Source organism: Falco naumanni, chromosome Z, assembly GCF_017639655.2.
Source record: "Falco naumanni isolate bFalNau1 chromosome Z, bFalNau1.pat, whole genome shotgun sequence".
NCBI classification, from domain to species: domain Eukaryota; kingdom Metazoa; phylum Chordata; class Aves; order Falconiformes; family Falconidae; genus Falco; species Falco naumanni.
The window spans coordinates 8,306,155-8,323,048 of NC_054080.1; the positions used below are offsets into that span (position 1 = coordinate 8,306,155).

The 16,894-nt window shown below is 44.1% G+C and overlaps 1 protein-coding gene across 6 annotated transcripts in view; it reads left to right on the forward strand.

Annotated features, from left to right (window-relative positions):
- The first annotated feature begins 338 nt into the window (after nucleotides 1-338).
- Nucleotides 339-16,894, forward strand: part of CAST (calpastatin) — a 62,073-nt gene continuing 45,517 nt past the window's right edge. For 2 of the 6 annotated variants that reach the window (XM_040579863.1, XM_040579864.1), the window contains exons 1-3: nucleotides 339-514; nucleotides 5,824-5,889; nucleotides 14,077-14,151. In XM_040579863.1, coding sequence (XP_040435797.1) covers nucleotides 464-514; nucleotides 5,824-5,889; nucleotides 14,077-14,151 — 192 coding nt within the window. In that variant the 5' untranslated portion in view covers nucleotides 339-463. Of the gene's footprint in view, nucleotides 515-672; nucleotides 811-3,141; nucleotides 3,266-5,823; nucleotides 5,890-14,076; nucleotides 14,152-16,894 lie in introns of those variants that run through there. The other 4 variants (XM_040579867.1, XM_040579868.1, XM_040579865.1 and 1 more) reach the window with 3 other exon arrangements.

Genomic DNA, 16,894 nt, shown 5'->3' on the forward strand with positions numbered 1-16,894 from the left:
TGGGGGAAGCCACGATGGGGCAGGCGCCTGGGCACCAGCCTCTTGCAGGGTATCAATACCCAACGCTTTTCCAAGGGGACCGACTTGTATGAGGAATAGGAAAGCTTCTGTGCTTTTTGTGTTTTGCTCAAACTCCCCCGTGTTTAAGAAAAGCCACTCTTGCTGCAGGTGACCGTCGTCCTGCCGCCAGCGCTGGCAGGGCAAGGGGCGCCGGGGCCACCGCTTCACGCTCCGCGCGCGCCCGGCCGCCTCAGCTCAGCCACAGCGGCCCCTGCCCCCCGCTTCCCCCGCGGGCCTCGGGGCCGCAGCCCGGGCCCGGCCCGGCGCCGGCAGGAAGGGGAGGGACCGGCCGCTGTGCGAGACGACTGTGGCGCTGGGACCGTTGAGCGGCGCGACCGGCCACCTCCCGCTTCCCCGGGGCCCGCGGCAGCGCAGGGGGCAGGCGGCAGGGGGACCCGCAGACATGTCGCAGGCCGGAAAGGGGAGGCAGCCTCCCCTCGCCGCGTCCGCGGCGGTAAGGTGGGGCGGCAGCGGGGGGGGCGGGGAAGGGGTGTACGGCGGTGGGGTATGGCGGTGACGGGGGTACGGAGGTGGCGGGCGCGACGCGCAGCCCCGACTGCCCCACGGCCTCGGCGGGGCCGCGGGCGCCGCCCTGCCGTGGGGCCCGGCGGTAGGAGGCCGCTGCCGGGGCGGGTGCCGCCCGGGGGTGGAGGCGGCTGCCGGAGCGAGGCCCGTGCCCTGCCGCGCCGTGCCGGGCGGTGAGGAGCAGCGCGCAGCGCCATGGCCTTCGCGCGGTGGTGGTACGCCATGGTAAATACGGGGCTGGGGCTGGGGCTGCGGCGGGGCGGGACCGGGCCGCGGACACCCTCGCGGGGTGGTGGGCGACTGGGGGAACGGCCCGGAGCCGGCGCGGCTGGGGAAGGTCCCGCGGGCGGGACGGCCTGAAGGCCCCGTCCCCTCTGTGGCGTGAGAGCCAGTGGAGGGGTAAGGAAAGGAGTTTGTGGTGACAGGAGGCAAATCGGTGCTTTTTTTAAACGCTGGTGTAGTGGCGTTTCAGGTCAGATGGGAACGTGGTGTTCCCGGGATGTGCTTTCATAATCCCTCCGCAGTCTTTTACAAGAGATGCTGAACGCCAGGCTTTGTCATGCTATTGGCTGTTTTCATCATTTTCAGCCCAATGCTGATGAAACTGTATTGCTTGTTCAAAATACAGTGGTTTGTGACATAAAACAGGATTTACATGGGATTTTTTTCAGCTTTGCAAAAAACTCTCCACAGCCTGCCCTTTTTTTGGAAACATGTTCTTAACTTCAGGTGGGTGGTGGAGCTGCCAGGAATAGTCGTCACTTGCTAGAGACTCCCCGAGCAAACCACAGCTCTCTGATGGCTCCATGTGGTTTGGCTGGAGTTAGGTCACTCCTTATTGCTGTGACGAACCTGCAATTGCTTTAAGAAGTCTTCTTCGTAATTTATTAGTCATATAAGGAAGGAGTTGGCCTCTATGGAGTGGTGAAAAGAAGTTTGTGTTCTTTTAAAAGTTTTATAGGAAGTATGCGTTCAGTAAGGTAGCTTTCAGAGAAGACACCACTTTAATGTGTTTCCTAAATGCCAGGTAGATTAGATCTGTTGAGTTTGTAATTGTATTTTTAAATTGCTCTAAGTAGCTTGGATCAGCATTCAGTAATGTTTCCAATCATTCATTAGTGTGAGGTCAAATCAGTCATACAATGTGGTGACCCAGAGTCACAAGGAGGAAAGTTTGGGAGTTGCTGCATTAAGTGATGACACAGATGTTAAAGGCCTCAGCAGTCCAGGGTCACTGAAGCCATGGGAATAAAAGACATTAAAACAGTGTGACTGCTGGTGTGGTCAGGTAAGGAAACAGCTCCTCCATGTGCTCCGTTGTAAACACTTCATTACAGTTGCTGGCACCAGCAGGCCTCCGTGTGAGACTGGGGTTCTTCCAGTTTCTGCCTAGAAGACCTTACGGTCTAAAGGATGAGTAAGCAAAGCAGAAAAGGTAGGAGACAGGAACAGACACAAAAGAGGTTCACTGGTTGCTCTAATGAGGTTTTTACTGGCTGGTGTATTTAGAGCAGAGTGGGATGGCTGTAAATCCAGGTTTCACCTTTCCATTCCTTACACTGCTTGGTTGAAGTTCCCCTGACATCTCTTCAGGTCTGGCGGTTTTCTAAGTACCATCAAAGATCTCAGTTTTCTCAATTTCTACTCAAAAACAAAGGTCAGATTCCTATCTGCATAGAACAATAACTTCCCCTTTAATACCTGTAATGCAAAGTTAGTTTCTTCAGATGAGAATCCTGCAAGGAAGTGTCTCTTCTCACCCAGTTACCGATTGTGTCATTGCTGCAGTCCTCAGAGATGCTGCGCAATGGTTGTGAACCAAAGGCTTGTTAATGCTGATGGGGCCTCTGGGACTTAGAAGGAATTTCTTGAAGCAAGATCTTTAGTTGAGGTCTGATTTTTGCCAAGTGCAGGCTGAAGATGCACTTGTGTGTTCAGTTCTTAGTATTTTGCTCTGTGCTTTTCACCTAGGCCTATTACTTTCTAGTTCATGTACGCTCTGCATCAGAAGGTAAATGTGTGTCCATAAAAGAAGAGTGTCGTGATGTTCTTGTGCACTGTAGAACAGGATGAAGATCTCAGGATAAACTTTCTTGTTCATGATAATTCTTTGTGTATTTGGTAAATGTGTGATTATGGGTGGGTTTCTGTGTTTTGCTTTTAGTTGGTGGAAGTGGAAGATATTTTGGGCCAACTTAGCAACTATAAGAAATTGTTGTTAGCTCATTAATTAAACTAGAAATAGCTTCAGCTGTATGCCCACTGTTTGTGTGACAGAGCTGGAGCTGCCCCTGTCTACTGTCCTGGTTATGTATGTATTTCTTTGGCATTGTAAGGAAAGATGAGCAGAAAGAGTGCCCAAAGGAAAAGTCAACTCTGTCATTATCTACTTTGGAGTGTAAAGGAGCAATGCATGTATGGTGTCCCAGAAAACATGAGCTTAGTCTTTTACTGAGGTTGATTTTTTAATTATTATTATTCTTTATTTTTTTTTTACTAGAAGGTGCAGAGCTCGGAAGTGCAGACCAGAAGCGAGCTGCTGAAGGGCATTTTTGAAGCAGCATCCCTTCTCATATCTTAAGCATTGGCCATTTCAGGAAACACCATGGTCTTCTGAGAAGGTGTGTTAGGAAGTTGTGCTTTCCAAGGTTACCTCCTCGGGATGGCACTTTCAAGAGAGGTAATACTTTCATAGGCTGTTTTATTATCTGAGGTCGGAGAGTATCAGCGCTTAATGTGTACACACTCCCCACTTAATGGATAAAAAATGACTTTGGTTGGGCCATACATGCTTTATTCCTATGGCTAAAATAAAGAGGATTTGGCCTCTAAGTCAAAATCTCATTATTATAGGTGCTGTTTGACATAGCCTTCTGAAGGGAAGATGGCATGCATTTAATATCTCTCTGACTTCAGTTTAGGGGTGGCAAAGTTGTGGTCCTTGTCCTGGTCCATTTCTTGTCCTTTCTGGCCAGTGAAGCCACCATGGGGTCCCTCGGGGATGTGGAGTTGATATTCTGCTTGAGGGAATCCTGCCAGCGCCCTTGTCCTGCCCTCTGCAAACAGCACAGACCACTGCACCTGACAACTGTGTGGTCAGGGGATGGGAAAACAGGAGCAGTGTGTGCTGAGGCAGGTGAATGCTGAAGCCTCAACACCCAAGAGAGGACACTCTGAGCTCTGTCCCTCTGTTGGGATACAGTGTAACTCCCTCTTCATAGTTGTGGGACTGGAAGCCCTGTTGATGCTGTGGTCCTGTCTGGTACAGGTTTCCATGGTGTGGATGTGAGGAAGTGGACTTGGGGAGAAAAGGTAACGCTGGATTTGGCCCTGGTAAAAGCCTGGCACACTCAGTAGGAACTAAGTAAGGCTCCTGCATTCTGTGACGTGATTTAATGAAAGAAAAAAACCCCTAAACATCTGGGCTTTGATTGGTGTTGCAGCTTTTAAAGTTGTGTCCAAATTTGAAGAGGAAAATAAACAAAACCAATACAATACCTGCAATGTACAGAAAGGCTTGTTTGCTTTATTAGCTGAGTTAGCTGATTTCAGAGTATCACTTGGCTTTTAGGTGTGTTGTGATGCTGAGGGTATCCATATAGAAAGAAAGCCCAGTCTATACAGCAGAGTTTTGCTGGGCAGGAGCTGTAGCTCCTGCACCTTATATCAACGCTGGCTCTGGAGTTACTGTTTCGTCAGCAAGAGCATGCTCACTGACATTGCTCTTACTGGTATGTGTGTGGTTTGCTTTTATTGTAGCAGTAAAAAGCGCAGATAACTGGGTAATTGTGCCTATACTGAAAGTGCTATTATGGGGCAGTGAATCAATTCATCTCTTACCTGAAACGACAGCCTACGGGGCTTGTTTTTCCTCTGAAGAGGCACAATTGGAATATGAGAATAGCATTTTCGATTTTAAAACTTGTCAAGTGTCTTAGTCATGCCCAAACTAATTTTAAAACTTGAATTATTAAGAGGTTGTCTAAAACAGGTTTTGAAATTTTTGTCATGTACCATCATAATGGAAACAGATTAGAGAGACACTGGTTTTTTTGGTTTTATTTGTTCATTCAGCTGTAGTATTTTCCCAACCTGTCTGCCGAAGTCCTTTAACACATTCCTGTTGAAGATAGTGCAGTGATACATGCGTCATTACTTTTCCCTGCAGCCATGTAAAGAAAAAATCCATAGGAACTCATTACTTTAGTGGGTTAGCAAACTTTACCTCCTGCAGCTCGATCCTCAGAATAGATAGGAATAAATGGGTTTCAAATCATCTCCTGCCTTTACTTAACAAAACAAACCAGACATGAATCCTCATTCCTAGATGTCTCAGCTGCCGTGAGAAGTTATACTACTTGAGATACTAGATAATAGCTGTATTGTCTTGTCTTTTACATTCATGGTAAAATTTCTTGCTTTTTACTTTTCTATCCTAGTGGTCAAACAATATGCTTTGGAAAAAGATTTTTTGAGGGGCCATATTTACTGCTTTTCAGAGGTGCAGGGAGTAAAATGGGCACTGGATGGCAGTGTGCACACTGAACAAACTCTCTGTGCGTTGTGGCATGTTGTTAGCAAACCGGATTGCATGTCAGCAATTTAGATGAAAGCAAGAGGTTTCAAGTCTTGGAGGGGATAAAAGATGCAGGAAGTTTGGGGAACCTGGAAGAACTGTATTTCCTAATGTGTACCACTGTCTGAATCGTTATAGAATTCATTTGTTGTATATCAGCAGCAGAATTCTAGAAATCATAGTAACAGCTTCCTTCCAGGTAAGGAGGGCTGGGCATAATGAGCATTTTAATGTGTCTGAAGAAGATTCAGGTGTTGGAGTGGATCTTCATGATTGCACATGTCATGTTGGTCTCTCTGAGAGCTGCTTGGTTTCTGCTGAAGCTTGTGGAACTGACAGTGTTTCTGAAGCAAGTATTGTGGTGCTGTGTGCTGCTAAGGGATGAGTGATAGCTTAATATCTTTCAGGACTTTCTGCAAGAACAATCACATTACAGGTACTTCCCTAGAAGTCATGATTTTCCTTGATTTCACTTAAAGTTATCCAGCAGGTTGTTTAGAAGTCCTGCCCATTGGTGAGAAGGAAAACTTACCATGTTCCCCTTTGTTGTGTTGCGGTAGGGGAAAGGAACCATACATGCACTAAGATGTTTGGGTTTTTCTCTACATAGAAGGTATAATTTAAGATCTTAATAACTGAACATCTGTTTTCTCTACTTACAGCATGGTGACAAGAAGACAAGTGAAACTTCTTCCAAATTGGAAGAGAAAAAAGCAGAAGCAACAGAGGTAAAATCAAATGTTTGAACACGTTAAGAAGAAAAGTTGGTAATGAATTTCCTTCTATACAGATTTTTGTCTTTTGATAGCAAAGTGGTAGTTTTCAGATAATTAACTGGTGGCTGTAGTCACTCGTTATTCATTCCATGAATGTATAGTTTTGTCTTGTGTTGCTGAGCAGCCTCCTGAGAGTATTTCTTTGCTCCTTTCTTCCTTTCACAAATATTTCTTGTTATTATCAGTGGAAGTGACCTCAATGGGTGTGTCTACTCTGCAGTGCAGGTGAGACACATCTGATCATCCTGCTTTTTCGGTTGTCCAGAAGTATGGATGTAGTGACTGTACTGTGATGCTTTCCACTGTGTCTGCACACTGGTTTTTCCTCCAAAGATACAAATCCAAATTCGTACATAGATGTTGCACATCAGAGCCATCTCCTGACACACTTGCAAATATGTTGTCAGTGCTGTATTTTAGAAAAAATACTTATTTTTTCAAGATACTGCCTCCTCAGGAAGTTATATTTACAGTTCAAGAGTACCTGGTGAGTTATAATGTTGAGTGTACACAGGCAACTTTTTAGTCTGAGCATAGCAGCTGTTGTTAACAATCAGAAGCCATACAGGTTGCAGGCAGTGTTAGGAACAGTACTTGGCAGGGTCGCCTCTCTGCCAGCAGCTGCCAGCCCCGTTAGCCGCTCAGAGGTAGGTCCTTGTGTACTACAGTGAGTCAGGTTGGCATCGCAAAGAAGGGCGTCAGCCAGGCCAGGATGCAAGTGCTGGTACTTATCATTATTTCCCCAAGAGTCTCTGCTCTTGCAAGCAGGAGCAGTGCTTCTCCACAGAACGTCTGTTACCAGTTGTCTACTTGTTGGCTTCACATGTCGATCATTGATATAGGGAAGCCAGAAACAGGTGTGCCTGATACTTTCTTCATAGCAGAAGCTATGTGGAAAATAACTTTGTCTGGGCTGTGGTGTGTTTAACTGCACTGCAGATCAAGGCCAGTGAAGGCTTTTGTAACCGTCCTCTGAAGTGGATGACTAAAGTAATTACCTTTCTTTTCTGTCCAACACAAAGGCGGGCTTGTCTAGCCTGGGAATGTGTTCCTCCTTTCCTCTCTAGGCCGTTTAATTTTTTCTTAAATAGCATTGTTCACTTACACATTCTTAGTGTAATGCCAGATTCTTTGACTGCATGTTGCACTTAATATAGAATTGCTGACTTCTTTGTGGGAAGGGTGGAAGTCGAATCCTGTAGTGTGGGTTATGAAGTTACTGTTTCTGAGCTCTCACTGAGGTGTGTTTCTCGCTAACAACAGAAGGCTGTTACAAAGTTTTGACCTGATGCTTTTGGTTTTTGAGTCCTTAGAATACTGCGTGCGTGTTTCTTCATGTGAATGTCTTTGTATATTAGACTTGTTCCATTGACTTTATAATGGTTAAAAGTGGAAGTAGATCAAAACACTTTTCCTTAGGCCCATTGAACAACATTAGCTCCACTGTGGTTCACATCTACCTCCAAAACAGCCTCAATTTTTTAAGCAGCTGAGGTAGCAACTGGAAATCTTTGTACAACTTTCACAAGAGTCAGCAATGATCTTCTTTTCTTTGAAAGTCAGAAATTATTCCTGTAATATTCAATTCTTGAAGCAAAATTTTATAATCTTACCTGTAGATAGCTGGTGGACAATACTTGTCTAGAATACTGATTTTGTTCACCTCCCTGCTAGAAAAGGTTTGGTAATGCATTATAAAAATTGCAAAGAAGTATGAAGGTCTTTGAAGAGTTCATATTCATATTGAGGGGAAAACTGTGAAATACCATGTGCTTATTATATAACTAGAAAGAACAGTAAGTGACTCTATCTCTCAGATTCTTTGGTATATAGTCCTGAAGGGCTGAGAGGAGAAGAGTAAAGCTTTGAAAAGTGTAATGTTTTAACCCCAGCTGACCACCAAGTACCACGCAGCTGCCTGCTCATTCACCCCAGCAAAGCAGGATGGGGAGGGGCATCAGGAAGAAGGTGAAACTTGTGGGTTGAGATAAGAACAATTTAATAACTGAAATAAAATATTATTATAATAATAATAACAACAGTACTAATGAAAAAGAAAGAGAAAGAAAGAGGAATAAAACCCAAGGGAAAAAACCCAGCAAGTGATGCACAATACCACTGCTCTCCACCTGCTGACTGATGCCCAGCCAGTCCCTCAGCAGCAACAGCAGTCCCCAGATAACCCCACTCCCATTTGTATACTGAGCATGGTGTCCCATGGTATGGATTATTCCTTCGGCTAGTTGGGGTCAGTTGTCTTGGCCTACTCCCGGTTTCTTTTGCACCACCTTGCTGGCACAGCACAGGGAACTTGAAAAGTTCTTGATTTAGAGTAAGCATTACTTACCAAGAATGAGAATATCCGTGTGTTTTCAGTTTATTCTTAGCCTAAATCCAAAACACAGCATTGTACCAGCTACTGAGAAAAAAATTAACTCTATGCCAGCCAAAACCAGGACAGAAAGTAAAAGCAGGAAAGGTCTGACACAGGTTTGAGTAGGAGATGCTAATTAGCCACAACATCAGAGAGAACTCAAAATGAGTAAGTACTGTTAGGGTGTAGAATAGGCTTCCTAAGCCTTTTCTACTTGGAGACTTAAAAGCAGATTTTAAAAAACAGCGCTTACTGTAAGTAGCAACCTGCTTGGTAAGGCATGCATTTGCACAGAGGTGCTGAGATTAAATAGCTCTGTAAGATTTTTCCATTCCTACCATCATAATAAAATAAAATATTTTATTTATTTATTTTTAGTAGATTTAGGAGGTACCAGTGTGGAGATGAGCTGTTTAATAACACTGTAGTTTTGGAATGACATACAATCATAGCAGGGAGTACATGCACTTTATATGTGATGTACCAACAGATGTTAGTTCATAAGATGGTTTCTTCAGGAAGTATTTACTTTTCAAGTTTTCAGTGACTCACTGCTTAACTATCATACAGTACTTTCATCCTTAGATCTTAAAAGAGTTGTATAAAGGAGACAATACATTATCTGAGTGACATCAATAAAATGAGGGGAAGGGGAGATGCTGAAGCGCAGAGCTGAAATTGCCTTATATGATGTCGTCTGACTGCTCACTAGTAGAGAAAAGAACCCAGGTCACCAAGTACGAGGCTGGTCCATGCAGCCATGTGATAAACAGTGTCCTTGAAGCTCAAAGGGGAAGCCACAAACTTACTGAAGGCAGTGAGCCTTTCTCTGAATCATGAAGCAGGCTTCCCTTCCTGTCTGGTAGCTGGCAGCTGCAGCTTGTGTCTACTCCTCACTTAAAAATGAAGCTTCTAAAAGCCGTTGTGGTTTACTACTGGAGTGGCTGACACTGAAGTCACACAGCTGGAGCTTGGCTGACTAGCTGGAAGAGGCAGACAGCAGGTTAGTTCAGCAGCTGTTCCCAGCAACCTCCATTCTGCTTGATGGCTGTCTAGCTTGAAGGGTAAAGGATGCACACAGTCCCCTGCTTCTCTTCCCAAGGATTCGCTCTCACCTCTTCTGCGCAGTGGCTAGAAACATAAAACACTGCAGTGCTAAGGTTCAAACTCTTCCTTCTAGAACGCTAAATTTAGTCTGTTCAGTTTCTGAAAAAAAAGATTAAGACGTGGCCTTAAGGCTACATACCTATTTTACTTTCCTTCACAGTAGCTTGTGGTAGTTACCTGGGAGACTAATACTCAGTACCGTTGCACCTAGCACAGGAGAGAGGTATTGTGGAAGGGTTTTGGAAGGGATGGGACTGTGATTTTGTACTTCACAAGGCCATGTTGCTCTTGGAAAGATTGATCTCCTCCATTTCATTACCTAATGTGTATTAGGAAAGGTAGCATCACACTGGTTTGCCTCATTTCGGTAGTGCTACTCAAACTTTAAATCTAGACAGAGTAGGTCAGGGGTCCTCAAACTGTTTAACCAGGGGGCCAGCACACGGATGCAGTGGCAGGCAGTCATCTGCGGCTGCTTGGTTTCCCCCCCCCAACCCCCGGCGGGGGGTTCTGTAAATACCGGGGGCCAGAAAGAGGACCATGGGGGGCCGTATCCAGCCTGCGGGCTGTAGTTTGAGGACCCCTGGAGTAGGGGATCTACTTGCAACAGGGATGGTCAGTTTTAGCTTGCGGTACACATAATCTGTCAATCTGACAAGGAGCGACCAACTGGGCGTGTATCTGTGTCTTTTAGAAACAGGCAAAAGGTGGCTGGAGGGACAGAGTTGGAAACTGCAGATGTCTGCAGACGTGTTAGAATACAAAATTGAAAGAAGGTACAGACAGATATTTATCAGTGTAGTTGATATTGAAAGTGTGTGTGCGTTATGGCTGTATTGGGCGCTGCTGAAGGACAGAGCTTCAAGTCACAGGGATTATACCTTAACCTTTTATGTCTTGGTTTTCAGAACCTTAGATTTGTTGAATTCACATTCTAAGGAGGACCAGACAGTTCTTGAGAATCTATATCAGCTTTAATGAAATATTTTCATTCCTTGTGGATGTTTCTGTGGTAGATGTTAACAGAAAAGAAATTACTGTTGTGGGAATTGGTGTTTGCTGATGCACTTGAAGCTGTTCTGTATGTTTGCAGCTGGGACGTACCTGCCACCCAGTACAAGTGAGTGATATGCTGCTGTTCTCCCACAGCAGCATGGAGAGAGTATGTGCTGCTTGCTCAGCTCATTATTCTTTACTTAACAGGAAGTACATTCTTCACTTTGCAAGGATGACAGTGGTAACTGGTGCTGAAGCATTACTGTCCTTCCAGAATTGATTCTTTACTCTGACATCAGGATTTCTGTGATAGTTTTTTTGATCCTGATGCTTGTCGTGCAGGATTCCTTATCCAGAAAAAGCAGTAGAGTTACTCAGAGTCCAGGGGCATAATGCTGAGCAAAGACATGATGACTAGTAAAAATCTGTTCGGGTGTCCACTGCTGCTCTGAATTGTGGAAACACATCAGCAACTTTTACTGGAGCATTTGTGAGGTTTCTTTCTACTTTGGTACCACGTTATTTATTTGAAACCACTTGGTTTATTTGGTTTTTTTTCTCCCCTGCACCAGTGCCAGAGGGCTAGCAGGGTGTCCCCTGCCTCCACGCCATAGCACTGGCTGGCCACAGGGGAGTGTGGCCCTGATCCTGCCCTTGATGGAGGAACAGAGGGTTTCTGAGGAGTAACAGCACTGCTTGTTTGTCTGACCTCTGTTTTGTTTCTTCTTTGGCTAAGAAGGAGAACATAGTTTAAAAGTGTCCTGGTTTTGTCTGGGGTAGAGTTAGTTTTCTTCTCAGTAGCTGGTACATTGCTGTGTTTTGAATTTAGGCTGAGAATAACATTAAAAACACACAGATGTTTTAGTCCTTGATAAGTAGTGCTACACTGAACCAAGGACTTTTCAAGTTTTCGATGCCCTGCCAAGGACCCGGTGCACAAGGAGGGAGGGAACAGGGCCAGGACAGCTGATTCAAACTATCCCAGGGAATATTCCATGCCACAGGACATTGTGCTTGGTATATAAAGTGGATCAAGCTGGCTGGGGTCTGCAGATTGCTGCTTGAAGACAGGCTCAGCATTAGACAGTGGGTGGTAAGCAGTTGTATTCTTCATCACTTGTTCTTTTCCCTTGGGTTTTATTCCTCTCTCCTTGTCTCTCATTTTCATTACAGTTGTTACTATTATTATTATTATTGTACTTTATTTCAATTATTAATTTTTTCTTATTTCAGCCCCCAGGTTTTACCTTCTTCCCAGTTTTTCTCCTGATCCCTCTGGGGCTTCAGGGGGAGTTAGTGGTCGGCTGCATGGTGCTTAGTTGCCGGCTGGGGTTAAAACAAGACAAAAATAATGTTATTTCAGTTAAATTTGGTACAAATTGGGAGCTGTTGTGCCTGATGCTCTTTGCATGGTAGGAAAAAATATAGTGTGATTGCTGCTCAAGCAGTTCTTGAATGAAAGATTGAAAGGTGGAGGCTGAAATGCTGTTTAACAGTTGTCAAAATAATTTCCAGGTCAGAGATGGCATGTTCTTTCTACATGTGATTATTTTTTTTCCTTAAAAGAGGTGTACCATATACATTGTCATGGCAGTATTACAAAAAATGCTTGAATGCTATAGTCCAAAATATTAATCCATATTTCTAGACACTAGTCTTAATGCATGTCAAAGGCATATATATTTTGCCTCTCCTTTATTAAACATGAGGGAATTAATATTCCACTCTGAAACAGTGTTTTAGCTTTTTGTTTGGAAGCCACTGTTAATAATGAAGAGTAGATTATAAGCATCTGTATGCCACAGCTTTTATTCCTTCACACATACCTGTACATGCTTTTGATTATTCCAATTCATGTGGGTTGTGGGGTGACCCACAAGTGTGGGGTGCGGGTGGGGCAAAGGCGTGAATGCTGCGTGTTTGCACTGAGCACTGAGCTGGATCAACCAGTGAGCAGGGGACTGACTGGTCAGAAGTTCGGGCTGGACAGGGGTGCTGGCAAGGGGGACAGAGGGACCTTACTGCTGCTTAGTGGACCCACAGCTGTGCCCATGCTTGTGACCCGAGTGAGTGCTGAGCATGTGCTTGCACCAGTGACCTCCTGCCTCTGTGAGCCCCCCAGAGATGGAGACACTGCTGTGGGTGCTACTGTGTGGTGTGTGTCCTGTGTGCAGGTGCTGCTGACAGCAGCATAGCCAGGTGTGATGGTGTCCTCTCTGTCTGTGTGTCTCTGGGATACATGCTAGGCTTTGCTGCTGGTTGAACTTCTAACCACATCCCTCAGCCTGGGCAGAGACCCCGGGTCCCTGGGTGCTGAGCTGGGCTGCAGCAGCGCGACAGGTCTGTACAGCCATGCAGGAGGGTCCTGGGCTGGAGTGCCTGGTGGAGGTGGCCACACTCCCAATATCCCTTTAACAGGAAAAATCACTGTTACACTTCGGTTTTGCAACATACTGTGACATCCTTCTTGGATGTCATTGTTTCCCGTGTGGCCAATACCGAGTGTGAAATTCTAGATGTAAATATCCGATTTAGTGTCAGTTTGTACTGGTGGGCCACATTTTTGTGATGTTAATCACATGTAAATGGCCACAGAGGGTGGCCCACTGCCCCAAGCTCTGACGGGAGGCTGAAAGTTGAACCTGCAGCTTTGTTTATTCGAGATACTCTCCTGATCTTGGAGCTAAATAAGAAAGAGGAGATGGAATTATCTTTATGACAGAGGTGTCTTAAGTCTCCCAGTCTGTTACAGTACCTAGTACCCCATCAATTGAAAACTGGTGCTTCTGAGTTTGCATGCAAGTTTGATGATTGAATCTCTGGTCATTCTGCAGACTTCCCTGCTTGTAGAGAGTAATTAAAGTGTGGATGTTTTAGTTGTGCTGTTAACCTTGAGTTTCCACTTACCAGAGAAAATGAATAGGTCTTAACCATCTGCTGCCTCCAAAAACCTGGTGTTTTTTGCTGTGTTCATTACTAATGGCTTATTTTCTCCATCTTCATTAAGATGCAATTTCAACAATCAGTTTTTGCAGCAGCACTTAGTGGTACTTAACAGCTGGTGGAAACATTGCATTGGTTGAAGACTTGGGGTTCAATGAGGATGTCATAGTTTTGTTTCAGTTGCAAGAAAAGTTATTAACTAGAAGAGCCATCAATTTGCCCTTTGCTTTGTATCTTTATTTCCCTGCCTGAGTTGTTAATGTTTGTCATGCAGGTTAGGTCTGTACAGCAGTAGTTTACCCATCTTACTTTCATTCATACTTTTTCATTAAAGTATAATATCATCATTGATACTTTTTCATATAAAGTATAAAGTATATATTAAAGTATATAAACATATATATGGTTACTGTTGCTTTAATTGTTAACTAAAAGAGTCACTCTGCCACAGGAAGTAGCATAGATTTATATATCGTCCATAAAACAAAACAAGAGAACTCAGCCTGGGCTGGGCAAAACTGTCTGAAGTGAGTCTGCATGAATTAAAGTTAGTTAGGAGAATATGGTTTTGTATGACTTGCCTTGCATAAAATGTTGTAATGGGCATTGTTTTAGTGTACCTTTTTTTGGAGGGGGTGGGGGTGGTGTTTCAGTTTTACTTGGTGTTTCTTTTTCTTCAACATTTCTAATATTTATTATGTCATTCTTTTATTTTGTAGAAGAAACCAGCAAGTGCTAATCTCAGCCAAGCCCCCAAAACACAGACAAGTGGAGGAGGACCTTCTGCTGTTAAGGTACTGAATCCTTAAGGAAATGGTCTCTGGAGCTTCTTACCCTGTGTACAGTGCCAACTCACACAGCGAGTCAGGATGCTGGGTTATCGCATGTCTGTGCAGAGATGGGTGCTGGGCACTGAACCCACGCAGCTAGCACACCTCTCCCCACACGGTAGAACACTTTGTGCGCTTTGAACAACTGCTCACAGTGACACTTGGTCACCCTTAACTCTCCTTGGTTCTTGCAAGCCTCATCTCCATTGAAAGGTGCAGCATCCTTTCTTTCCACAGAACATGGGCTGTGGGGAGGGGGCTTTGTTAGCAGGAGTCTCTCTTTGCTCGAGGGTCAATCTTTTAGTGTGATATTTAGGATAGTTCACACATAGTTCCAGCAATTTTCTTTAGTCTTACTAACCATTTGGTTCTCCTTGAGCTTATCTTGTTGTGTCCCAGCTTGATATATTTATGCTGTCTATCCCTCCTCCCAAGGCTGTGTTCCACCAGATACCTGTAACATCCTCTGTTTTTCAAATTCTGTCCTGTTCTTCACTGTGGATATTCATGTTTTGTCAAAATAAATATCCAGTTAACTAACAAGCTGGCCTTCTATAATCACATACCTGCGAGCTGGTCAACTATAGTGATGCTCTTCATGTCTTGCTAGAAATTGTAGTGAATTGAAATGAAAGAGGAACACAAGTCAGCAGAATGCCAGTGTTGTCCCACAAGCAGGGTCCAATACCTGGCGTGCAGTAAGCCAATTTTACACACAGAGCTTGAGATACTTGTTTCATGCATATCTGTGCAGAGATGGGTGCTAGGTGGCAAATACACAAAGCTAACACACCACGCAGAAGAATTGCAGTGTATTTATCTTGTACATGATTAGCAACACCCGCCTAAATTCACACTTATTGGTTAGTTACATTCAAATTAGCCTCACTTGCCATGTAGATTAGCACACAGGCTGCTTGCAAATAGGGGTGGGGTGGGGTGGGAAACTCTTTAATTGGTGGTCACGAGCTCCCCCTGCTGCCTTTACCTTTCCCTTAGCTTCAGTCTTGTGCTGCTGACTTGGTGTCTTTGTAGTAATTAACTGGCTGCTGGCACCCTCTGAGGCAAGGTTCTCCCCTTTTATCAGTCTTCCAGTTCTTCTTCAATAGTGTTATAGGAATAGTGGTTAGTAAGGCACACGTTATTTATACAGAGTAACCACGCTAGCAAATGAAACTATTCATTACTATAACATAAGTATTAACTGAGGCATATGGCTATACCAGCATTGACTTCTTGAGTGAAGTAGTGAGCTGCTGGTCAACAGCACAGACAAGACAGATGTCTTCATTTTAGCTCTCATATCTTGTTCTGTACTTCGGTTATCTGGCACTTTTGGATTTTGAAACCACCTTCAGAAATATTTTACAAGACACCTTCACTCCCTTGAATGTGAGCCAGGGGCTTTCCAGCTTACCAGTTCACCCCCAGGACATGAGACCAGTTGCTTCTTAGTCAGCCTGAACCAAAGTACAGTATGGAGTCAATTGAATCTGCCACTGCATCCCACATCTGGAGATAGTCCATCATTTGAAAGATCCTATCAGCAGGAATAGTTTCTCTTTTGAATGGGATTTTTTATTACCTTGATCAGTACTTTTGTAAAATAATACTTCTAAAGATATTTCTGTACTACGTAATTAGTTTTCCTTTCTGCTCAACAAAGGAGGACACAAAGGTGTAAAACTTGTTGTGCCTTTCAATGCTTTTATTTATCACTCAAGACAGCCCAACACTTTTGTTGCTTTTCTTCCTATTTACAGCAGTTTGTCAGGGCTTCACTCCTGATAGTTACACTGGATGTAGTTGTCTGTATGTAGTTGCCATGAGAGCTATACAGGATGGGACTGTCTTGAGTATAATCTCTGTGTATCAGCTGATTTGGAGAGGTGGGTGATGTGGGGCAGTTAAGTTGCTTCAGCTAGAGCTGTTCATTTTTTTTAACCTACTCTTACCCTGTGGTGAAATTACTTCGAACTGAATAGCCAGAGGGGCTTTTGCTGCCTCTGTATTGCAGCCTAAGTATTTTTTCCTTCAGTTATTATTGCTTTCTGACTGATGGCTTGTGTTCTGCATGGGCCGCCTGTGTTTCTGAGTTTAAGATACGGGAACCTGTGTGTGATGAATGCTTGCCATTGCTTAATGCCTGGCTAGTATGTGGGTAGTTTAATTTTCCTGTGATGGTATCCTATAGTGTGGACTACTCCTAAGAGTAAGCACTTACCTGTCTGGCTTCATTTTTGATGCAATGTCTATGTGAACTGCCATTCTTTCTGTCTTAATGTTATCCCTGTGCTCTTTATTGTTTCACTGTTAAGTTCCTGGCATTGCAGGCAGTATTTACTCACTGTTTCTGATCAGTGTCTTCTTATAGGAATTTTGCTTGATTGCATATATGTCCGTGTAGTATAAGGAATAACTGCTGCTTCTCTTGTCTCTTTTATATCTGTACAGCTTTTGTGTTTGTTGTGTTAAGGGCACCCAGTAATTTAATCCACAACCTTGATGTGCCCAATTTCTAGATGATTTTAAATAAGTAATTTTAAGATCTTTAACTGAAACATATGTTCTGACCTCCTTCTGTCTATCACAAGCCTTACTTTCCTTTTTGACATGAAGTCCTATTTGACTGTTATTTTGTACCAGGGTGTTTTCAGTAAGCACATGCCTTGTAGTAGAACCGTGTTGGATAAATGGAGTAAAAAGC